The 25458-nt window shown below is 49.5% G+C and overlaps 1 protein-coding gene across 4 annotated transcripts in view; it reads right to left on the bottom strand.

Moving 5' to 3' along the window:
- Nucleotides 1-658: 658 nt before the first annotated feature.
- Nucleotides 659-25458, bottom strand: part of KIF14 (kinesin family member 14) — a 33428-nt gene continuing 8628 nt past the window's right edge. The window contains exons 9-30 of one of the 4 annotated variants that reach the window (XM_066379861.1): nt 24190-24306; nt 23760-23875; nt 22550-22722; nt 21533-21680; nt 21259-21322; nt 19426-19610; nt 17303-17405; nt 16480-16634; nt 15294-15441; nt 14612-14764; nt 13069-13189; nt 12315-12408; nt 11679-11811; nt 10123-10223; nt 5936-6000; nt 5256-5477; nt 4863-5053; nt 4176-4316; nt 3552-3674; nt 2254-2328; nt 1363-1501; nt 659-1003 (exon numbers count right to left, since the gene is read on the bottom strand). In XM_066379861.1, coding sequence (XP_066235958.1) covers nt 672-1003; nt 1363-1501; nt 2254-2328; nt 3552-3674; nt 4176-4316; nt 4863-5053; nt 5256-5477; nt 5936-6000; nt 10123-10223; nt 11679-11811; nt 12315-12408; nt 13069-13189; nt 14612-14764; nt 15294-15441; nt 16480-16634; nt 17303-17405; nt 19426-19610; nt 21259-21322; nt 21533-21680; nt 22550-22722; nt 23760-23875; nt 24190-24306 — 3099 coding nt within the window. In that variant the 3' untranslated portion in view covers nt 659-671. Of the gene's footprint in view, nt 1004-1362; nt 1502-2253; nt 2329-2890; nt 3196-3551; nt 3675-4175; nt 4317-4862; nt 5054-5255; nt 5478-5935; nt 6001-10122; nt 10224-11678; nt 11812-12314; nt 12409-13068; nt 13190-14611; nt 14765-15293; nt 15442-16479; nt 16635-17302; nt 17406-19425; nt 19611-21258; nt 21323-21532; nt 21681-22549; nt 22723-23759; nt 23876-24189; nt 24307-25458 lie in introns of those variants that run through there. The other 3 variants (XM_066379863.1, XM_066379864.1, XM_066379865.1) reach the window with 3 other exon arrangements.

Here is a 25458-nt window from a genome sequence, read left to right as displayed (position 1 = left end):
CATCTGCTCGGCAGGGTGAACAGGACGGCCGTGTGGGGTCCCCTCCAGCTCTGCTCTGTCACCAGCAGCAGTGTGTGGTTTCCCGGTCATGCTCACGCTCATGGTGCAAACAGCAGGTCCTTCATGGAAGATCTCGAAGCACAGTCTCCTCTTTACGTGACCACAAAGAGGTTTTATATGCCGTGAAGCCACGTCAGTCACTCGGGTTCATCGGGTCACGTGCAGACTCCACTGCACACTCAGCAGAACAGCGCTGGGGCCCAGCCCCACCCAAGTGTTGAGTGTGACTCTAGAAACGTCACTGCTCTGAAGTCATGCTCGTTCACCCCCGTTATGCAACACGAGTAACAGTATATTGGTGTGAAAGATGCATATTAAAAACCCAGGCAACTGAAACTGGAGTTTCGAGCTCCTTGTCCAGTCTGTCAGCCACAGTGGTCCGTGTGGTGACTGGCTGCGGGAAACTTCTGGGGCGCATTCGGGTGCCAGGAGACCCAACTCCCAGCAGGCCTGTGCCCAGACCAACGGCAGGCCAGCGCCCAGACCAACGGCAGGCCAGCGCAGACACGGACATCCCGGAAACAGGCTGACTTCTGGCTCTACCTCCCTCTGCGTAAGGAAGCGGCCTGCCCACCCTCCCTCCCACAGTGGTCCAGAGCCTGCACGCGTGCTCACACCCACCGTGTCCTGCTGGACACATGCCCCTCTGAGCTCCACCGGGGACGGGACGGCAGCTGGCAGACGCGCTTCGGGATGCCCGTCCTGCCGCTGGATCCGGTCCTGCTCAGGCCACACTGCTGGCGCCCGTCGCTGCCGTGCAGGTCACGCATCTCCTGTGGTTTCAGCAAATCAGGCCCCTCTTCAGACTCGAAAGAGAGCAGCAGGGACTTGGCAGCAGACTGCAGGTCCCCGCGGCTCCGACAGCCGTCGGTGGGGAGGGACCGGGCCAAGCTGCAAACGCTCTCCACACAACTCCTGAGCTGACTTCCGTCCCCGGCGCATCCTGTGTAGGGGAAAGAGGTGACTGGGCTGCCCTCTCTTCACCCAGCGCCCATCACTGTCACGTGACTCCTGGGAACTTTTCCTCAGAGCAACCCACTGTGACGACTCCAAACCAGTGATGGCTGTCTGTCCAACTGATCTACTAAATAAGCTAGTGGGGTTTTTCAAGGACTGAATTCCTCAGGGGCAAGTACTGACACATAGTAAGTGGGAAGTCCACCACCCAAGCCCCTATGTTGCTAATGACTGTCAGCGAAGTAGCATTAATTACATTTTGTTAATAAATGAAACTAGAGGTGAACAGATGTCTGAGCTTCATTAAACTATAAAATTTTGATTAAAACTACCAATTCCGTTTACCTCTCAGGGCAGGAATAACAATCTGAAAAGCTTGCTCTAAGCAGTGCTGCAACTTCAGAAGTTTTGGGGCACAATCAACCATCTTCTTCAAGTCCTGGTATCCAGAACCACCTTCTTGTGCAGGACATCTGGAATTTCTCTGTGGGAACAAAACTCATACATAAACACAGGGCAGGTCACATGGCAGCAAGGGTCCATCCACACGGCTTTAACACCAGAGCCGTGTCTCTAAGAAAGAGATGAGTTTCATTTCCTCACCAGTGTTTAACTCTCGTTCTACAAGCAAGACTAACGTACAATATTAACAGTTACTGTTTTCAAAAGAAATAAAAGTTTTTACCTAATCACCCCATCACAGGAGAATGGAACAAAACAACAGTACCGCTATCATCCAATTTCATAAAAGATACATGTATTTAATATTTAAGATCTTAACTTTCTACCTGCCATTCATTCTACTTAAATGTAAATTTTCAAGCCATAAACATCTCCCTCCCTTTGAACACACTGATTACAAACTTAAGTTTATATTTTTCTGTTCACCTACGATATAAGGATAGTTTGATCCAGCTGTGTTTTAGAATCTGAGCACATGGGTTAGACACACACGTTTTTAGCCTACAGTGACTATCCCAGGAAACGCTGAGCATCACTAAACCAGGGGTATAAGAGACAGACAGGTTACACTGATCAACGTCCACACAGTGGCTCCTCACTAAACTGCTAAGTTACGACATCCAGGCGGACACAGTGGAGAGCTACCATCGTGCCTGGCCCATGGTCATTTGGCTAAGGGTGAGAGATGAGACCAGCGTAACAAACTCGAGCCCAGCGAGATGGTAAAAAAACAATGAACAGAATTAAACAGAAACAATGTGAAGTTTCTCTTACTGTTTTCCATTCTGCAAAGACACTTTCAAGAGCCCCTACGAACGCCTGGGCGTTGGCGTTCATCCGCTGAGTGACCTGGAGAGAACGTTACAATTTATTGCACAAGCAATCCTTTGCAAGTACAAACCCCAGAACTGCAGGGGCCAGCAGGGAGAAGTTCTAGCCCAGAGGTCAGGAGACAGCGTCCTAGTCGTACGACCACAAGTAAACAGCTAGAGCCCAGGGAGCTCCTCCTGGCTGATCGACTCAGCAGGAAAGGGAAGCGGCAGACAGTCTAACACAGTGATTTTCAACCTTTGTTTCTCATGCACTCATAAACTAATTACTGAAGAAAAAGGGGCCCTGACCTCTTCTTCCTTAGTAACTAATTTATTTGTGCCATAAGATGAAAATGGTTGTATTTAGTCAGGGGCACTGACTTTAGTAATTAGTGTATGTTTGTGCCATGAAAAAAAAAGGTTGAAAATCACTGGTCTAACAAGTCGTTACAACCACACCTAGAACAGACGGGTCTCTGAAAGTCAGTCATTAGAGCTGAACTTTACCTTCGGAATCCTCAGCTCACCAATCATAATGCTCAATAAGGAAAATTAGTGCATGAATGATTAAAAAAACTCATGTCGGTGACACACTGGGGACATGACTCCCTGCCTGGCAGAGGCTCCCAACTGACTAGTTCATACCTGTGACACAGGTGGCAGCACAGGTGAAGGACAGGGTCAGAGCATGGGTGACAAGCGAATGCTGGGAAGTGTCACGGTTCTAGCACAGGCCTTGGGGTCACACCCACCCCCACCACCTCTAAGACTGCGGGGCTTTTGCTCGGTGTCAGGGAGCTGGGGGTGGGGAGGAGCTTCTGCAGGAGCCGCACACTCTTCACCAATCAGCGTCCTGGTGTGAAGTCATCAACTCGAACCCCTGGCCTTGAACTTAGTCCAGGCACTACAGCAACGCAAGTGAGAAGCAGAGATGGAAACGCAAGGGAGAGTTACCAGCAGGGGTCACAGCCTCTCCGCCTGCCTGGGGCTCTGCACAGCGGTGACCAGCAGGGGTCAGGGGCCAGGGATCGCCACCGCTTCACCTGCTGGGGCCCTGCACAGTCACACAGGCCGCAGCAACCCAGGAGCATCAAGGGGAAATGCCACCCCAACAATGACAGCAACAGCCTTTCCAACAACACGACTTGACACAGATTCATGTACACAAATGTGCAGAAATCTCATCCGTGCAGTTACACATATAGAAACCAGACTCCTCCACCCTCCGCTGCCCCAGAGAATGCCCTCTGCTACTCTCACCTGGTCCTGGGGGCACTGCCTCAGGAGCTCACGCTGTATTTCCTGCGCCCTGGCTACCCCGGACGCGAGCAGGGTCTCCAGCCCCGAGCCAACGCCACCCCGCACAGTGGCCACGAACTCCTCCTGGGGAAGGCGTGTGAGCATTAACTGGTAAATTCAGGCTTCAGATTTATCAAAAAAGTTAAATAACTGCTATATATTTCTGCTTATTTAGAAACAGTACATTCCAAGTTTATTACATTCAACCTAAGCCAGGTAAGAATTGTAACATCCGGCATGCTATATTGTTGTCGTAGACACAATGTTGCCAGAACAGACACATGGTAACACTGTCTACAGCCTCAGCAGCCTCCCCCGAAGACACAAATTTCCTGGGATTGCAGAGTTGTCTGCATGCAAACCCTCCAGGGTAGACCATCAGCATCAAACCAAAGGTCCAAGGGGTCAAATGAGGACTCCAAAATCACCCAGCACGTCCACACATGTGGCCACCTTAGACTGAAACAATTTTAGTTCTCATTAAAGTAAATTAAAAGTAGGAACTATTTTAAAATAAAAACTGGCCATGTGCAGGGACACTAGTATCAGAGTTCCTCCCACTCAGAGCTCCTGGTGCTGACTTACCGGGATGCCGGCCTCTGGAAGACACAGTTCATTCCCCTGAAGGACCACCAACTGCCCTACGCACTTCATGGCCTGCTGCACGCTGTGGACGGCCTTCTTCCGCGTGTCCTTGACCATCGATGGTATGTCTGCGCAGCATCCCTAGAAGACAGCCGTGGACGGCACGTCGGACATGCGGCTCCCAGGCAGAGCGACGTGGACAAAGTAGACTCTGCGTCCATTGACAAAGTGATCATGCTTTCTCCAAGTCCCTGTCCCAGAAAACATGTGGCCTGCAGCTACCCACAGTGACAGAGTGACAAGGAACACGGCCGCCTCCACCCTCTGGGCGTCCATGTGAGCAGGGGACATGGGTGTGTATACAGTTGACCAGATATAACATGGGACTGGTCAGTGAGCACAGGAGACTGGACAATACGGTGGCTCTTTTGCCCTTGAGCTTTTCCTGCCCGATAGTGCCTGACAGGTGGTTACCGCAGACATTCCCATGTGGGGACGACAGACCACCTGGTGCCCGGCACACAGAAAGCCAGGGACAGTCCCTTACAGAACCCACAACCTTGGGTTCCAGAACAGAAGTCGCTCTAGAAACCCCATGGCCCTAACTCTGGGAGGCGCAACAGGACAAGGTCAAGTGAAGCTTTCCAAACAAACACCCTTCACATGACCACCAGCCCATTGACACACCTGCAAGAACACCTGCAGGTGTCCGCCCAGCATCTTCACCTCCTGCCTCAGCTCATCTGCAAGCCTCACCACATCGGTGCCAGTGCTGGGAGAAACGCTCACCAGCCAGTACATGAGGAGCGCCGTGAGCTGCCCGAAGGCACAGGCGACCCGGACAGTTTGCGCTTGGGCCATGCAATCGGAAGAGAACACTTTGAAAGAAGGAGAGTGATCAGACAGGGCAACCTGCAGACAGAAGGGCTGACCCAACACCACTCATGGCCACCCAGTCAGGAAACGGGCCCCGGTAACGATGGTCACGCACAGCAGTGCCCGGGCAGAGAGGTGCTGCCGCGGTGAGGACAGCATGCACAGTGGTGCCCAGGCAGATAGGAACCACCGCGGGAGACTTACGGTCATCCTGGCTCTCCTCGTCCTGCTCCTCATACGCCTGCGCGATGGCAAGGAGCCCGCTATGAATGGCGAGGAAACTGCCTACCAGGCTGTCGGCCACCGTCCCTCCCTCATGACTCTCTCCAAGCACAGCCAGTGACGAGCTGATCAGCTCTCTGCAAATCCTTGGAAGAGTTGATGCTGGGGGGCCGGGGCACACGGTGCTCAGTTTCTGCATCAAGCCTGTTCCAACAGGCTTGATGTCAGCCTGGTTTCAGGCACAGGGCCTTCACAACAGGCACTGTGTGTGTGTATATATATATATATATAGGCCTGTTGGCCAGCACGCTCAGGCAGGAGAGGCTCACTCCATACGCCCAACTGCTAGGCGCCCCGCTGGCTGGCCCGGGCCTCATTCAACAACTGGCGCGGCCCACGCCTCCTCCCGCAGAGGACAGTGCAGACTGACCATACGCACTGGGCTTGCCTCACAAGGAAACACACATCTTGTGCACGTCTGCACACCATGCCCTCCCCACGTGAACAGCTTTGGGATGACACAGCACAGGAGGCTATCAAAAGGGCAGCGGCTCCGTCCCTCCTCTCAGAGGAAGAGACTATGGGTCGCAGGGCCCCGACACAGCATTTCTCCGTCTGTGAGGTCATCTGAGGACACACACATGACGAACATGGACTCTGACCTGAGGAAGCCTGGACGTCATGCAAATAGCCGGAGATCCTCCTGTCCTTCACCAGGCTGCGGCTCCTGACAGGGGTGGACCGGGCGATTAGTGGTCTGCCGCATGGAAGTGTCACTAAGAACAGTTGTCATTTAATCCTCTGAAGAAACTGTGTGTGTGTGTGTGTGTGTGTGTGTGTGTGTGTGTGTGTGTGTGTGTATGTGCTCGCGCGCGCGCAAGTGTGTACACGCTGCAGGAATACTTCATCAAGGGTTCAATACACTGGGTTCACTGAGCAAGAATGGTACTATTATTTCTAGGTACTGTTCCAAGCAGGTAGTTAACTAACTACATAGAACAGGCTCTGACCTCCACAGAGGGACACAGCATACATGGCTTCTGGGCTTGCTGAGCTACAAGTTCACAGGAAGAAACTAGACAAATAACTACAGTAAAGTGCTGAGTGTCGTGAGAGCACAGAGCTGTCGGAGCTCAGGTGAGACTGGCCCAGGAGGGAGAGGGCCGCTATATTGATATGAAGCATCAATATGGACAGCTGAACGGCAAGGCTGGCCTGGGAGCAGGGAACAGCATTCAGACGCAGGGAACAGAGTTCAGACGCAGCACCAGCATGTCGGGAGGAGAGGCCAAGGCTGGGGGCGAGGCTGACCTCATGTGCCCACTGTCCTGAGGACTGTGAACAGGGAACGGGTGGGTGAACACTGACATCTTTGCTGCCCGTGTGAAAAGCACGCACCTGTGTGGTACGGCAGCTGCACAAGCGGAGGAAGTGGGTTCTCCCTGTCTCTCCTTGGCTGCTCCTTTCCCTCAACCAAAAAAGACACTCTCTCTCCCTCAAGGGGACGGCTATTTAGCTGTTCCCTGTTTCCTAACTGCTGGGAAAGCAGGCTCCCTCCATACCTGCCTGTCACCATGTAAACTCTGCCTCCAGTCCCCAGAGCTCAACAAGCCTCCAGCTATGACCCAGCTCTGAACCTAGTGGCCCCTCTAGAGTCCCTTTTTACAGACTTTGCTCCTCTGGCCCCACAGAGAAAAGCACATCAGCTGTAAAGACTGATGTGCTCCGTCCATCAGAGGCTAACTGATTCAAACATAACCCTCCCCATGGATGCCCACAGAACAGGCTGGCGACAGGAGACAGCAACTCTTAAAGGTCACAGTGCTTGGCACTCAGGCGGAGGGCTTGTCGTTGCAGTGAAGTCTGAACCAGGAGACCTGTCCCCTCACCACTATCATAGGCAAATGATGCTGAAACTCACATAAAGAAAATACGTTTGACGTTCCTTTCTAAGAATTTCTATTTAGCAGTGGAGGGAATTTTACTTTTAACTGTCAACAGTACACATCAAAATTTATGGGCCGCTGGACCTCTATTTTACGGCAGGACGGCAGGGCCTGTCAGAGCCCGGAGGTGGTGCTGTAATTGAGAGGCTGTCAGGGCTCCCGTTACTATGGCCGCCTCAGGGCGAGCCATCCTGTCGTAAACATCCTCACAAGGCTGCAGCTTCACTACAAGGTCTCTGACCAAGAGCAATTCACTGCCCTTAAATGATACTTTTAAATTACAGACGTTCTCAGAAACATCTCTGCCAAACAACACCCAATTTCAAAATTTTAGGAAAGATTAAAAAAAAATTGATTTTTCAGTAACAATTGAAACTTCACCTGATTCCCTAATTACTATCCTAACAGTCGGCGAGAAATAGTGTGTCAATCGTCAACATTCCATATGCTAAAATTGTAATGTTAATGACCAATGCTCGTGTTGTGGTCTATAATTACAAGAACTCAAATTTCTGCTCACAATAAAAAACCAGTCATTCTAAAATCTAGAGGAACTTATAAATCACCCTATAATGAATCTGTAGTTCTGGTTTGATTTTTTGGGAGGCTGGTGTCACTCTAGGTTGGTTTATGTACCTCACGCCCAGTCACCTAACTCCGCCCAAGGACACTTCCACTCATCTCAGTGCTGGAGCCGAGGACCTCAAGAAATGTCCTGAAGAAATAACCGTCATTGGTATGAGATCAGAAGTCATACCCTGTCTTTCACACATAGGCATCCAATAGCGAGCTGCCACTTACTAAATATATACCCACTATAGTAAGAGCTTTACATACATTACCTCTAATCCTCATAACTGGACATCATCACCACCATCATCACCACCACAATCACCACCTTCATCATCACCACCATCATCATCACCACAATCACCACCTTCATCATCACCACCACCATCACCACCACCACCACCATCACCATCACCACCATCATCACCATCACCATCACCACCATCATCACCATCACCACCACCACCATCACCACCATCATCACCACCACCACCACCACCATCATCACCACCACCACCACCACCATCACCACCATCATCACCATCACCATCACCACCATCATCACCATCACCACCACCACCATCACCACCATCATCACCATCACCACCACCACCATCACCACCATCACCACCACCACCATCACCACCATCATCACCACCACCACCACCACCATCACCACCATCACCACCATCACCACCATCATCACCATCACCATCACCATCACCACCACCATCACCACCACCATCACCATCACCACCACCATCACCATCACCACCATCATCACCACCACCATCACCACCATCATCACCACCACCACCACCACTCCACTCCTTCCTTCAAAGTTCTAAACCCAAAACTGCACACCTGGATGTCCCCTGGGAACCTCAAACTCGTCTTACCCTGCATCTCCGGAGACACTGTTTGCTCTAGTCAGTCACCCCAGGTGAACCCAGGACTCACCTGTGAGCCCTCTCTCCCTCCACCCCATAGCCAGCCAAAGCCTTCTGGAGCCTGACTCTGCCCTGCAGCCCTCCTGCCTGAACACAGGCCCGGCTTCCCAAGCTGTCCCTCCAGGTTCCTGAATCCCACTCCTCAAGGACACAGAGCCTATCTACCCATCTCTGTGCCCTCGGGACAGAGCAGAGAGCAGTCCTGATTAAACCCCAGAGTAAGAAGGACTTGTGTAGAAAGCAGTCTGTGAGCACACACCATGCTGGAAGCTAAACTGGTTCCAAGACCAAGGCCGCCCTCCTGTCCTGAAGCACTGGCTTCTCCACAGTCTGTGCACTGGAGGCCTGTGTGGAAACCTCTCTTCCCAGAAGAGCACTGTTGAGCAAATAAGTTTGTAAAATTTGTGTTATTTTGTTTTGCTCACTTTTATTATTAAAAATGGCCATCGCTCATGTGATGATGCTGCCACGTGATACAGCTAATTACCTTCATGCTTAGAAAGGGGCTTGGTTATGCTAATGTTTGCTGGAGGAGAGAACTATCCCGCTGCAAAGTTTGAAGAAGGAGGAAGGAGGAGCTAGGAGGCCATTTTGGGCAGAGAGGACATTGTTGCAGAGGAGGCAGGCAGCCAAGATGGTGGGAGCTGAAGGGGAACAGAGGTGAGGGGCTTTGTGAACTCTGCTGATAACTGGTGGGGCCTTTGATTCTAGGAAAACTCGGAAAAGATTCTCCTGGTCGTGGTACCGGAGAATGTGTGAATGGATTTTGGTGCCCGTGTGTTTGTTTTTACTCGCCGGCCAAGTGCAAGGCTACAAATTAAGAAAATGGCCCACCATTTCTTGGCTCTGTTGTTTCTCTACAATCTGTCTGAATCTAATGGGAACCTGCACATGCCAAGTGGCTGTGATGGCTGCGACTACTGGCCATACAAGCACCTATGTTTTCAGTTAATAAGTAGCACTTGTCACGTACAGAAGTTCTCCATCACCACGATTTATTCTCTGTGGTGCTCATGTTAACTGGACAGCATTTGAAATTCAGTGACTTACAATAAAATATCATAGAATATGCCAAGTTCTTGAGAAAGGGTAATTTAAAAGTAATAAACGTTGTTCATTGTTATAGGAAATTAGATTTATGCCATTCCAAGTTGCTCTGAAGACTTATATGGTGAAATACGGAACATTTTTGTTCCTATTTTAACTGAGAAACAGTATGATGCCTCATGTGCTGTAATTTAATCAGTAACATACTGTTTCTCTTCCGTCATTGTGGTCCCTTTGCAGACACATCCATCATGACAACTGACAGTTCTTTAAAAATAAGGAAATGAAATATATGGAGACCCAGACCAAGAAGACCAGTAACACACATGTCCTTACCTCCTTCTAGAAAACGAAGAAAGGGATGCATTTGTGATGTCGGGTTCCCACTCATCCTCAGGGTCACAAAAGAGGTCGTCACACTTGTTGGCACAGTTACTCTAAGAAAAACAACAGTCATTTCTGTTCCTTATGAACTTAAAAAATCACATTCATCACAGGTCAACAGGTCATCCGCCAAAATACTAAAAAAAAATTACATTCCTTATCAAATAAAAACTCAATCCTATGAGGTTAAGAATTATTTTAAAAGAAATCTGATAAAAGCCACAGAAATCATTCAATAACTCAGAGATAATAAACTTGGGATTTAGAAAACAGTAAAAATAAAAACAAAAACAAAAAATCCTCAGGAGAGAAATAAAATAATCTGATATTAAGGCCTGACCAGGTGGTGGCACAGTGGATAAAGCGTCAGACTGGGACGGGCAGGACCCAGGTTCAAAACCCCAAGGTCACCGGCTTGAGCACGGGCTTATCTGGTTTGAGCAAGGCTCACCAGCTTGAGCAAGGGGTCGCTCAGTCTGCTATAGCCCCCCGGTCAAGGTACATATGAGAAAGCAATCAATGAATAACTAAGGAGCCGCAAAGAAGAATTGATGCTTCTCATCTCTCTCCCTTTCTGTCTGTCTGTCCTTATCAGTCCCTCTCTCTGTCTCTGTCACACACACACACACACACACACACACACACACACAGACAAAGATTTACTTACTGGTTGTTTCTATCAATCATATAATAACCTATGTTTTAAATCCATTAACATTTAAAGTTCTAACATGATACTATATAGCATGATTCAGAAATAGTATAATTACATGGAAAAAAGAGTAAGGAATATTGTGGTGAACAATTGGGAAAAAAAATAAAGTAGGGTAACAATTGCTCACTGACCAGATTTCAATGTCTACACCAAGGTAAGGATGCCCACAAGACCTCAAGACAGTGATTCACATTTATGGCAGAACATTTAGAAACTGCTCACACATCTCAACACAAAGACACAACAGAGGCACTCAGAACCTGTCAGTCAGAGATAACAAAGTCAGCACACTGGTGTGACTCCTTTCATTGCTGGGTTTTTGATCATGAGCACGCCTGTACTCCTGGAATAAACCCGGTGTGCTCATGGTGTGAGGGTTTTCTGGGTACATGTCAAGGTCTACACAGTTGTGAGCCTGTTATGAGTGGTGTGCGATTCTATTCTGAATCATCTTTTCAAGTTTGTGGTTTTGGTTTGATTTTAATCAATTATTCGAGCATCACAAGACTACTGTGACAGCTCTATCTCATGCGATGTTCTAGAATAGTTTACAGGATACCACATAATTACGAGCGAATAGATTCAGCACTAAGTGCTTCTATCCCAGTTGTATGAAACCAGCAATACTTTATCTACAGACGACAGCAAACGCATGTAACTGCTCACACTGGTTGGTTTTCGGGAATACAAACTGACTGTTCTCTGCCCAAGTTTCTTGACTGAGGAACATTTGCTTTTATATATATTATTTTGTATTTCAAAAAGTTCAGTGAGACTTTAATAACATCCAGACCTCGTAAAGTTCTTTCATGGCTGCAAGCTTGGACTCAAACTTTTCCAGGCTCCAGAAAGTGGACACTCCGAGTCGCAGGTTCTGTACCCGGACACAGGGGTCGGGGCCACTTCCTTTGTCTGAGGGCTCATGTCTGAAATAAAAAGTGTTATCTTAAAACACACACACTTGTTGTTTATTTTAGGAGCTTTCCGAATCAGATTAACTTCCACAAAAATCTGGCCCACTGATTAAATATATATTTCTATATTAAGCATTTTTATTACAGTGATAATCAAATTGAGTATATGCTACATTAAAACGTACATAAAAACTTTATAAATCAAAAGAGGTCTAATAAGGTAATTCCCTTTAAAATGTGAAATACTGATAAATTTTCAACTCAGAAGGAAGAAAGTCCTAAAGCATTGAGAGTGCTCAGTGTATAAACCACAGCAATCAGCAGGCTGCTGAGAGCAGGTCCCTGCACAGCAAGCCCGGGAGGGGGTCAGACGGCCACCAGGCATCGAACACCCACTCCTTCCCAGACAGGCACAGCAGAGAACCACGTCTATAGAGAAACTGAACAGATAACATGGAGGCAAATTCTTTTAAGACAAGGAATGGCTTGAACGATTAGGACAGTTGATGGCTCACCTGCCAAACACGTAGTATCTCTTTAGTCTGCTGCTGATGGCGTTGGCCTCCTGTAGCATCATGGAGAGCTTCATGGAGCTCCAGCTGGTGGGGACTGAGAGATGAGGGAAGAGGACACAGATATGAGAGTGATGGGCGCCACCCACCTGCAGAACAGCTCCGGGAAACACACGTTCTGGATGAGCGGCTTTAAGCAGCCATACGGAAGTTGGAACAAAGTGAGTAACTCCCCTTCAGCCCTTGTTGCAAAGGACACTGTTCACATAAAACGAGGTTTGGGCCCTGGCCAGCTGGCTCAGTGGTAGAGCGTCAGCCTGGCATGTGGAAGTCCTGGTTTCAATTCCGAGTCAGTGCACACAGGAGAAGCGCCCATCTGCTTCTCCACCCTTCCCTCTCTCCTTTCTCTCTCTCTCTTCCCCTATCGCAGCCAAGGCTCCATGGGAGCAAAGTTGGCCTGGACACTGAGGATGGCTCCATGGCCTCTGCCTCAGGCACTAGAATGGCTGCAGTTGCAATGGAGCAATGTCCCAGATGGGCAGAGCATTGCCCCCTGGTGGGCATGCTGGATGGATCCCGGTCAGGAGCATGCAGGAGTCTGTCTGCCTCCCCACTTCTAACTTTTGTTTTATTTTGTTTTGTATTTTTCCAAACAAAAAAAACACATTTTCAATATATGAAGGTAATCAACGCTAACCTTGCAGTAATTACAGAACACACACAATTTCAGGAAATGTTAAACTCATCACATACTCACTCGTGAGAGTTTTATTCTTGTGACTGTGCTGTAGTATTTGTACTTCTTTGGCAATTTTTTGTTTCTCGGCTTCTAGAGCTTCCAGAATCCTTGTGTGGCGGATGCTGTGGTCCTCCAGTGCCTAGGTGATGGTCATCAATAGAGACCCACACGTGAGAATATGCAGAGATTGTACAACCAGAGTAATTATCCTAACATAATTATACCTCATTTTACAGTATGTGTTTTATTAAGCATAAAAGGCTATTAAAAATATGTAAAATACCCCAAACTCGATTCCCAGTCAGGACACACAGAAGTGCCCATGTGCTTATCCGCCCCTCCCCCTCTCACTTCTCTCTCTCTCTCTCTCTCTCTCTCTTTTTCTTTTCTCCTCCTCTCCTACAGCCATGGCTAGAATGGAGCAAGTTGCCCCTGGGCTCTGCGGATGGCTCCATGGAGCCTCTGCCTCAGGCACTAAGAAGAGCTAGGTTGCTAAACAACAGAGCAACACCCCAAATGGGCAGAGCATTGCCCCCTAGTGGGCTTGCCAGGTGAATCCTGGTCAGCGCGCATGCAAAAATCTATCTCTGCCTCCCCTCCTCTCACTAAACAAAAAGTAAATAAATAAAAATGTATAAGATCTTTATAAAGTGATCTCCGCCACAATAACAACAAGAACAAAAAACTTCAGAAGAAAAATTTGCTCAAAGCAGCCCACATTCAAGGACCTCTGACTAAATAAAAGTTAAATTTAAGACACCAAAAAATCTCATGGGACACAAATGAGCCTCATGACAGCCCACTAATCACATTTCAAGATGTAAACAGTTCTGCTTCTCCTAAAGCTCTGGGAGTTTTGTGCCCGTTGTGTCCTGGCGCTGACTGGTAGTATGTGAACAAGTTACTACAGCATCCAAACTTGGTCACAGCTGAGATTCCCACGGAGCCGTCACCATCACTCCCCGCCCACCTGGCCGGATCAAGTTCGGGTCTGCCCAGTCCCTGGGGACCCGGTGTGGCTGGCAGGTGTGCCGACGCTGCTGCTCTAAGCACCGCTGATATCATGAGGCTGACCACAGAGATGAGCAGCACTGACCATGACACCCTGGGCGGTACATGGGTTAAAGGAGCGGCCATGGAAGAAACCTGCCCTCCGAGATGATGGGGCTGGTGCCCACACCTCTCAGGGCTCAGTCAGGCAGGCGCTGCCAGCTGCCATTTCCCGGGGCCGACAGTGTCCCATCAGTGACAGAGAGTAAGAGTGTGACAGTGACAACCTCCCAGACTGCCCAGCCCTGTGCCTCGTGTGCACGCTCTGTGGCACGACCAGTCCCAGGACAGCTGTGCTGCTCGGAGACAAGCAGTGTGGATGAGCTGGAGGAACAGCTGTGTCCCCCTCAAAGCAGGTGTGTGGGCTACAGGGGCCAGTGGTGAGCCCGACCAGGACAAACAGACAGGGGCCTGTGAGCCAGACGCAGGCCTCCCCTCTGTCCAGAGCCCCCACTCCTAAAGACAGGAGGGTACCCCGCTCTGCCCCATGGAGGCAGCGACCGCAGGTCACCTGTTTGGCAGCCAGACACTGCACCGCCAGCCACTTTCTGCTGGCATGGACTTCCTGCTCCAGACACTGCTTCGCCCTCTCGAGCTCCTCAATCCTGTGGCTGGCTTCCCGGTGACTCAGTTCCTGCATTTTCTTCCTGTGAGACTCCTCTTTCTTTAAAGGACGATAATGAAAATACACAGCATGTTTTCAAAGCTTCCCCAGATGTGAAAGGCCTCTCCTTTCACCAGAGCATGAGGACTAAGAGGAATGTCCCCCACTCACGCGCACTGACAACCTAACCACAGAGAAACCTTGCAGTCAAACCCTTCTCTACAGGAGCTCCTGGGAATGCAGGTGGCAGGGGCAGAGCCTGGGGAGCACCTGTGACACCAGTGCGATGACAACAGCCCCTCTGAGAGTTGGCATTTTGGGGCATCCAAAAGTCAGCACCCAGAGCAGGTAAACACCGAAGAGTGTGACACACGTGGGTGGGACAGACGCCTGGGGCTGGAGGAAGTGAGGGGCTGCAGGAAGCCCCTCTGGGCCGGGTTTCTCACAGCCGCCACCTGTCTGCCACTGACAGGAGAGGTGTAGGCCTGGCCCCACAGCTGCATGGCGTGGCTGTCCTGATACCCGGCTCCTTACAGGGACACGAGTGTCCCCAATGCCCTAGCAGAGAAGGCCCAGCCCCGCCATTTACCAGCTCCGCCTCCAGGGCCTCGATCCTGCTTTCGTAGGCGGCCCTCTGGGAGGACAGCTCCTGCTCGGCCACCTCCCTGGCGATCTGGACGCCCTGCAGCATCTCCTGCTTCGCCTGCAGCCGGGCCTCCTGGACCTCTGCTTCCAGCCTGTTGAGCACAAAGTCTCACGCGCCCCGCCAGGAGTGCTGCACACACAACAGCTTCCCTCCTAATTCTCCAATCACAGTGCACATTCAACATTATTTCATGTGAGTGTCTGGCGTGCAGCACAGCGGTTAGACCAGGGGTCCCCAAACTATGGCCCGCGGGCCACATGCGGCCCCCTTAGGCCATTTATCCGGCCCCCGCCGCACTTCTGGAAGGGTACCTTTCATTGGTGGTCAGTGAGAGGAGCATAGTTCCCATTGAAATATTGGTCAGTTTGTTGATTTAAATTTACTTGTTCTTTGTTTTAAATATTGTATTTGTTCCCGCTTTGTTTTTTTACTTTAAAATAAGATATGTGCAGTGTGCATAGGAATTTGTTCATAGTTTTTTTTATAGTCCGGCCCTCCAACGGTCTGAGGGACAGTGAACTGGCCCCCTGTGTAAAAAGTTTGGGGACCCCTGGGTTAGACGGTCACAACCATGACAGTGCTTGATTACGTTAAAATGTTTTCCATGAAGCAAAAAGCTAATCTCTAAACATAATTTCTGACATTCTGTCAATAGCGTTTGTGAATTTTTATTAGCTTTAGAATTGTTCATACAAAGAAAACATGAAAGGATGAAACTTTGCTTATTTTCAACTTAGTTACTATTGCAGATGCCTGACATTTAGTTAAACACGGTTTGCTAACGCCTAAGGAAAACACATCATATAAACATACGGTTTTAAAGTGGGTGCTTCTGTAAATATTATAGTAAACGTTATAGTGAACACAAAACAAGGCTATTCTATGTCAAACTGACGATGGTAGAGCAATAATTATATGTCATACACCTGTACCTGTCCGCTTCCATACCTGGAACTGTGCAGACACTAAATTTCTGCCTTTTGAGTGTTTGTGGAATGAACGAATGAGCCACGAGAAAGACCACATCCCACAGTCGGCACCCAGAGCCAATGGCGGTGTGAGCCCGTGCTGACCTTGCTGCAGACCTCCCTTCCCCCAGGGCCTCACTGCTCAGATCCGCAACACTCACTGTGCTCTCTGGGCCACGAGCAGCTCGTTCTTGGCAAAGTCAAAGTCCTTCGGCCCCTCACTGGTGGGAACGCCTCCCGTGAACGGTCTCGTCTGGACCTCCACTGGGTGATTAAACCTGAAGTAATGGTCTCCACCAAGCACCACTCGATCCCCCTAAAGCACACAACAGAGTCACCAGTGCGGCTCAGTCTGGACAGGAAACTACGGGACAAACCACAGGCTGAGTGAATTGGTCCAGTCCAGGACTATTAGTGAGACACACAGAATCACAGCCACTCCCAGTTGTTCAACACGTTACAGATGCTAAGCTCTGTGTTCAACATTTCACACAGGCATCACCTGCTTGCTGTGCACATCTCACAGCAACCCATGACACATGGCTACCCAACCTCGGAAGTAGGCACAAGGCATTTTCTCCAGCCTCCACTCACAGACAGGTCACATGTAAGTGACTATGTGTCTCATGGTGCCTGCCACAATGCTTCACACCTGTGCTCCCCATGTAATTACTAAAATGCTCCCACAAGGGCTCCGGTCTTCTAGGTGACGTTCAACTGGCTGGTCCAACAGCTTTTCAGAGGTTACAGCACTAATGGCAGGGTCAGGGCCCCCCGGACTGAAAAGCCCAGCGCTTCACTGGACACAGCAATGCAGACTGCGGTCAGCTCATTGGTCCTGTTATAGCCAGACTTTTGTCTTTGCACACGAGAAGGCAGTTAATGATTTAATAGGAAGGGGGATTTTCAAACTGAAACACAAATAAATTGAACAACTTGCTTAAAACCAAACAACGTCCCCCATTTTGGCACCCGCCCACTTACGTGGTGCAGCACCGTGGGCTCCAGAATGTGCCTTCCATTTACGTACGTCTTTGCTTCCCTGATCGGGACGATGCTCACGATCCCGTCAACATTTGTGATCATGCTGTTGAGACAGGAACACGCTGTTATGATCACAGGACAGGCGGCAACGCAGGAGTAGGTGACATGGGGTGGGCCGCTCAGGGCTGCACCTGGGGGTTAGGTTCCGTCAATTCGTGACAACAACTTAACATTTGTTTGGTTTCCTCCATGCAGATCTTGTAGTCTGGTGAGAACGCCTGGCCTCCCTAGCATTTCTATCCACCATATGTAGGGGAGTGTGCTCGTGTGTATTTTAATTATGACTACTTAAAAAAAAAATACCCCCTACACACACAAACACACACACACGCGCACGCACACGCACACACACACAAAAAATGAGAAAAATTTTCAACCAAAAAACCCACATTAAAATACTGATGGTTCACCTATAGATGGAATAGATGTGATGTGTTCTGTTCTGTACTTTTCGATTTACACAAGAGCTTTAATAATAAAACAGCGACCATCTTCCTCTACGAGAGTGGGAGGCACAAAGATTAAAGCGCCTGGCGGCACCGACCACCAAGTAAGACTACGGAACAGCAGCCACAAGCACGGCATGGTCCTCCGAGTCTTTTTACTCAGAGAACAGGAAAGAAACCCCAAAGTGCAGTTCATCTTCGGATGGACTGGACAGAAAGGGCTGAAGCAGACCCATTTCAGGAGGGGTGCTGTGTGAATGCAACAGGTCACAAGCGCAGCAGAGGCCACCGAATCCTTGGTCCTGGCAGATGCGCCACTCACATAGAGACCAAATGAACCACATCCCTACTTCTCAAACAAGGTTCTCAACATGATAGCAAACTTCAGGACATCTGGAAGAGCATTCAGATTACTGTCTCCAGAACTCCATGTGGAAGGTTCTCAGACAAGACACACAGACTGACAACCACAAGGGAAGAGTCGACTGCAATGAATCCCAGACCTGTGGCCCACCAGGAGCCACCACAAGGGAGTGACAAGACGAGGCACACACTGGAAAGAAGACGTCTCAACACATAAAATGCACAAAGATGTGGCAATGAGAACACATGAAGAACTCTCACAAATTACTAAGAAAAAAACAATCCAATTGAACAATGGATTAATGACATGAACAGGCAAGTCAAGGAGAAGCAAAACAAAAATGGCCAAAGATTATTTGTTGAGGAAACACAGAAGTCCACAACGAGGCTGTGTGTCACGTGTACTTGATGGGCCTAAAGGAAAGCCTGACAACACCAAGTGCTGACACGGATTTGGAGTAACAGGCACCGTCAATGCCAATGGAACAGAAACTGATCATTACTTTGGGAAAGAATTTGAAATTACCCAGTAAAGTTGAATATGCATCCAAAGTCATAAATGCACAGCTTCAGACATACAATTTAAGACTGCTTGCCAAACTTTAAAAGTATTATTATAGATAATCAGAGAACTACAATTCTCACACAGCACAGGGAGCAAATGAGAGCTCTGGCAGGCCAGCCTCCCAAGGGCTCACAGCTCGGTCGGTCACATGGGAAACTCCACACTTGTACCAGGTGGCGGGTTCAGGGACACTCACTGCACTACTGTGGGCAAAAATGTTTAAACGCAACGTCTGTCACCAAATGAGATAGATTGTGACAATATTAAAGATGGATGATAAATACAGGGGTGAGAACGCGCATGGAGCTGGGACAGGCTGCATGCACTGTCACCCCGACGATGCCTGTATCAGCCAGTCCAGAGGGACAAGGTTCCCCTGGCAGTCTCACACTGGTCCATCAACCCACATCCAGCCACACACGACAATGGAGTTTAGCTTCAGGTCTGTGGCTATCATGCCAAGAAGCCTGTCCCTCAACCCAACAGGTCACTCAACTGAAACAAAACTGAGTGTCAGTAGTTTGTACCCCACGTCATCCTTGGAAAACACTCACAGAGTCGTTTTTCTGGGTAAAGACACCTCTGAAGAATGACACCAAAGACTCAGCACACACACATGCCTCGTGTGACCAGGACCAGATGCCTAATGAAAACAACAGTGCCTGTGCCTCCTGAGAGGCTTCACTTACCAGTGGTCGTCAGCCACCAGCACCCCAGACAACTGGATGTCAGGCCGGGAGGTGGGGCGGCGCTTCCCGACCGTAGTGGTGCCCTCCTTTATCACGTACAACAGCATCTCCGACAGCTGAGGGTCTTCGCTCAGGTTGACCAGGTTCGGCAAATGGTTGTCCACTTGAAAGGTAATGCCTGCTTTCTGGTGGGAGTCAGAGAAGTCAATGAGCCGCGACTACAAGCACAAAGTTGTTAAACTCACTTAAAACAAGAGGTCTATGTTACACACTGAAGTTGTGCCACATAAAGTCTCCCTCAAGCCAGGTTGCTCAGCACCTCCCCTGTGGTTCCCTGGGGTGCACACCAACACGCCCAAGATGTCCCAGTTACGGTGCTCCTCCTCTGCCCACCACCTCCACACCATGCCGCTCTCACTGATCGATCACTCCGCAGTCTATACAAGACGCACTCCCCACATGGCCACCAGCTTAGCTCAGGGCCTCTCAGTCCACCCTGAGCTCCCGCACCCTGCTGACTTCCCCTGCTTTCAGCCCGTTTACACCTCACACCACGCTAACTCTCCGGAGTCTTCTTAAAGTGTCCACCTCCTGCTCACACACTTTCAATGACTTCCCACATCCTGCAGATAAAACTCAAACTCCCTGGCTGGATAGTAAGTCCTTAATCAAAGAACCATAACCCATCCCTCCAAATCCATCTCCTCTGACCTTCCACAAGCTGCTCCAATAAAACAGAGTCACTGCCTCTGAGCACCATACACTGCACATGCCTCCTGTCCTCTCCCTAGTGAAGTAACCCCCATGCTACCCAGCCCAATACCATCCTGCCTCCTCCAGGAAGCTGGACCGACCATTCCCAGGGAAGCCCCCTCCTCTGAGTTCTAACAGGACTCACTGCCACTCACTCGAAACATTTCCTCTTCTGCCAACACCTCTGCCCTGGACCATCCCTCCCATCTCCCAGAACCTCACTGCAAAAGGGGTCTGACTCCTACAAACAAGCTCAAGCTCTCGTCTTTTAAGGGAACAAACCCTCATAGCCTTCTGAGTCCTATAGTTCCCCCGAGGTTTCACCCAGCCCACTGCCATCGGCTGCATCTTCCCCGCCATAGTGACCCTGTCACCTCATGACAAAGGTGTGCACCTCAGACACCTAAGCGTCGGCCCCGAGTGTTGTTTCTCTTGGTACCCACCTTGAAAATACACTTCTCGGTCCCATCATCTCTTGAATCTGACCCTTCCTCTCCACTCCAACCCTTGGCCAAGCTCCTCACTGTCACAGTCTGACCTCTGTCACCAGCACTGATGTGGAGCCTCCCAGTTCTGACACCGGGCTGTTCTGGTTGCCTCGGTCAGAACCCCTGGCTGCTGGCCCTGCCAGGTCCTGCTCAGGTACGGGACCTCGTCAGCTGTCCCTTCTCTTTCTCTTCCTCCTGACAACCACCCTTGTGAGTCACCTCCTCCGCTCTCCTGCTGCTACAGTCTAACTGCACAGTGGGCTGTATGACATTGCCAGTCTCGGGCACCTGCCCGGGCTATGGACTCCCTGGACCACAAGCCCCCTGAGAGACAAGCTGCCTGCCATGCATCTCGGCTCCCTGCACCTGGCCCAGCACAAACGCTGAATAGCATCTGTGAATGGGCTGTTTCTGTGTGAACCTCCCCACTGGCCGGCGGCCCTGAGCAAGTGCCCTTAGGACCCCTCACTGCTACACGCTGTCCACAGCAGGCCCCATACCGAGTCAGTACCTGGGATGCCCTGGGAAAATGGATCTCACATGTTTACCTGCCCCTCTAACTTTCCCATCACTCAGAGCAAGGAAACTGTACCTGTAACTCCTTTATTTCCTCATGTTTCCGTTTTTCAGCTTGTTCAAATTTTTCTTTCCACATTCTATCCAAAGACAAACAAGATAATAGTGTAAAAAATACCCACATATATGTAAGATCAGGAATCAACAATCAATAAAGAGCAGGAAACCACTTGAGAGTAAGTAAGATCGCCTAGGGGTGGGCTGAGGATGTCCTGTGTGGGAGGGGGCAAGAGCGGGGACACTCCCCCAGCCCATGAGGCCCCAGCAGGTGCCGCGCTGCACCCACCCACCTCTGCATCTCTGCCATGTCCCGCTCCTGCTGGTGCAGCTTCATGCGAAGCGACGTGACCTCCTGCCGACAGAGCCGGTTCCACTCGGGGTCCCCGTGCTGACGGCTCCTCTGGGCCGCCTTCAGCTTCTCAATCTCCGCTTTCAGTTCTGAACATTTGTGAAAAGATACATTGTTGGTCACAGCAGACAGTCAGCCTAATCTTCCAATTTCCATTTCAAAGTTTCAATTAAACATTAAATTACTACATGAACTAGGCTGTTCGCAGAAATCAATTTGTGCCTACATGAGCCATATGTCTCCAACTAGCCATGACCTGTGCCAGGTAGGAGGATCCCAGGTAGGGTGACCATGTCACATTCTGCCCAGTGGGCACTCTGAGGACAGGGCGTGACGAGTCCCACTGGGACAGTCCGTCCCCAGCAGACCTATCTCAGGATACCTCGGGTAAAGGTCAAAGGTCTGCCAGCTGCAATCACAACACTTATTTTCATGAGAATGGTCCTGTCTGTGGGAGTGTGGGAATTCAGACCAGAAGCTAGTCCCGGAGGGAGCAAACTTGCTCTGTCTGGGCCACGGCCAGCACCTCCACCCCTCCCGTTACTGAAGGGCCAAAGCACAGGTGGAGGACAGTCATCCCTCAGTGGGGTGCCTGTGGCACACAGGAAGTAGTGTGAGTGACAGACACCTATACCAGAAACTCAGGGCAAAGAGCCTCTGCATCCAAGGCCAGGCACGAGGGCAGGTGACAACAGGGACAATGGCAGAAGTCCCACGGGGAAAAGCAAACCAACGACCTGAGGGCCAGTGCTGCACCCACAGATGTGGGTCACTCCCTATCTCCCTGCACCCAGGCTCCACTCCACGGTCCCCCTCCATCACCACAGAACAATGGCTGAGTCATTTCAACAGGCACAGAAGAAACCTGATTTTCTTCAGTCACTCATTTCCACAGCCCAACTTAGTCCTTGAGACGGAACTGCTGTGAGATGCTCCTAACCGCCCGGGGGACGCTCACCTCGGATCAGCTGTGCACTCATGTCCTCATTCACTCTGGCCACGTTGATGATCCGGCGGGCCTGGTGGGCGTAGCGGAGGGTGCTCAAAGTCTCCTCCACACTGCTGGCGGCTGGGCTGACCGTGGCGATCATCACTGTCTTGGAGTTGCCCCCCAGGCTCTCCTTCAACAGCCTTTGAGGGAAAGGGCCACCATTAGACTGCGCGTCTGCAGCCTGAGAGGAGCAACTCTCCAGGTTCCGCAACAGATGTGCAAGATGCCCCTCATGCTGGGGGTGGGGGGCTTCCTGGTGTTTGTGGCCCTTTTTAGAGCTCAGGGACATGCCATTTTCTCTTATACTTTTCATACCATTTCATGAAGTGACAATCGGTGCACAGATTTTAAAATACGGTTAACCCTCAACTATTCAATAAGATACCTCTCTCTCTGCACTAGACCGTGAACCACTTTAGGAAAGAGACTGTGTGTGCTGGTCACCTGTTTCCAGGGCTGTTGTGACATTCGGAGCAGGGAGGGGCTCAATAAAGGCTGAAATAATCAGAAATTGTTTTCTGCTACATGGAAAAGCTGTATTTTAGAGGGAAAAAGAGTATGAGGCTAAAAAGTCTATCTTTATCAATGTAGAATGAACTTCACTATTCTTAACTTTCAAAAGGATTAAAAAATAAAATCAGTCTTTCCCTCACAGCATTCTGGTGGCAATCACATTGTAATAAATGGTCATGCAGACATGCCGGCATGAGGTAGAGACGCTGTCCTTCTCGGAATTGTACATGAGTGCTTATCAGAACTGGATATTAAAGCTAGAGATGTAATTTCAATGTAATGTATCTGAAGTGAAATACACGCTCATTAACAAAAATAAAACACACACTAGGCAGCGTGTGCTGAGCAAACTATTCGACATCACGTACACAGCAACTCTTGGCGAGACCGCGTGTGCCGACGCCCAGGCAGAAACAGGACGTACTACATTGGAGCTCACAGAGACAGCGCAACACCACGTACGCTGTTCTTCATTATTCACATAACCCTCACTGCAACCCGGAAAGACAGGCTGCTGTTCCCCACTCCACCACGGAGGAGACAGCTTGCAGGACGCAGAGCTGAGGCCTGGGCCTGGCCCAGGCACTTTGGCTCCAGAAGTCACCCTCTCACCCCTTCTCTGTCCCAAAGTTACTCAGCTCTTTAAGGTTCAAAAGACACTTGCCATGTGAGAACTGACTCGCGGTAAGGAATAAATAGCATCCTCCGGCTCCCGTGCTCAGCAAGCGCAGAGATGACCTTGCCTAGGGTCAGCAGGGACTTGTTGATGCTAACGCCCTCCTGTGTGCGAAAGAAACAGCTATAGCATCCACCACTGCTCAGAAGTTCGTGTCACAAAACAGACTTCTTCCCTCATGTGACCACTGATGAAACACTTTCTTCCACAAACCACTGTCTCTCTCATGACTCAGAATTTTCTAACTTGACTGAAAAGTAATTATATCTAAAAAGCACCATCTCTCTTTAATCCGCAGCAATGCAGCCCGTAAGCTGCAGCAGAGACAAACTTTTTGTTGCTGTCAGGAATATTCCATTTGTCATCTAAAATTAATGCCCTAGGAGGAGTCCCCACCAATCAGGAAGGCCACACACACCCGCAGCTGCTGTCCACTGGTCCGCGTGGAGCCGCAGCGCTCGCTGCCTGCCAGGTCCACCAGGTGGATGTGGCTAGTCACTCGGTGAACATGATCCTCCCCATCCACCAGCTCCGTCTGTGGCAAGGGGAGACAAAATAATACGTCCTCAGTTCCTTCACAACTTGCCATCAGTGTGAGTTGTCAAAAAGGAAAGTTACACACGGTTAAAAATCCCTTGCCCTTGAACCTGTGATAATGTGCAATACATAAGTAATCAAGAATACGCCCAGCCATGCGTGCATCTTGCCAAAATGAGAGAAATGACTTCAAAGGGATAAAAACCCACCACTACACAGTTACATTAAGGAAACAACCATAAATAGATTTAAAAGCATGTTTATCCCAGCATTAAAGTTGCAAAGGATTTAAAATCTAAACAAATGCCCAACAGTAGAGAAAAACTCGAGAAATTGTAAGTCAATGGAATATTTGGCAGCTATGAAAAATGTTGGAAAAAATTTTAGTAGCATAAAATTGTCACAGATCTTGTAAATCTGTTTAAGAGTAATTGTAACATAACTGAAACATTATTTACCAAGATGTTTTAGAGGGGCTTCATTTGAGTCATGCCGCTGAACTTTAAGAAATCTTTTACTTTCTGATATGAGTTCCAAACTATACAATAATCACCATGTGTTACTGATAACATAGTATCATAAACTGATATACTATCAATGATATCACCGTAAGTTAGTAATGCGCATTGTTGACTTTTACAACAGTGAGAAAAGCACATAGCCACATACACCAGAACGATTCAGTCACTGTGTCTATTTCCTACAACCTAATTCCATTACATGGTTACACAAATGGACTCTCACTTTTTTTTTTTTTTTTTTTATAGGGACAGAGAGAGAGTCAGAAAGAGAGATAGAAAGGGACAGACAGACAGGAACAGAAAGAGATGAGAAGCATCAATCATTAGTTTTTCGTTGAGACACCTTAGTTGTTCATTGATTGCTTTCTCATATGTGCCTTGACCACGGGCCTTCAGCAGACTGAGTAACCCCTTGCTCAAGCCAGAGACCTTGGGTCCAAGCTGGTAAGCTTTTGCTCAAACCAGATGAGCCCGCACTCAAGCTGGCAACCTCAGGATCTCGAACCTGGGTCCTCTGCATCCCAGTCCGTCACTCTATCCATTGTGCCACCGCCTGGTCAGGCTGGACTCTCACTTTTGATTTAAAGGAATGACAGCCACCTACAGGGACCGCCCCCCCAGGAAGCCAC

The sequence above is a fragment of the Saccopteryx leptura genome, chromosome 1, assembly GCF_036850995.1.
Source record: "Saccopteryx leptura isolate mSacLep1 chromosome 1, mSacLep1_pri_phased_curated, whole genome shotgun sequence".
Classification (NCBI taxonomy): domain Eukaryota; kingdom Metazoa; phylum Chordata; class Mammalia; order Chiroptera; family Emballonuridae; genus Saccopteryx; species Saccopteryx leptura.
Note: the sequence above shows the minus strand (reverse complement) of the source record. Positions and strands in the feature narration are given on the sequence as shown.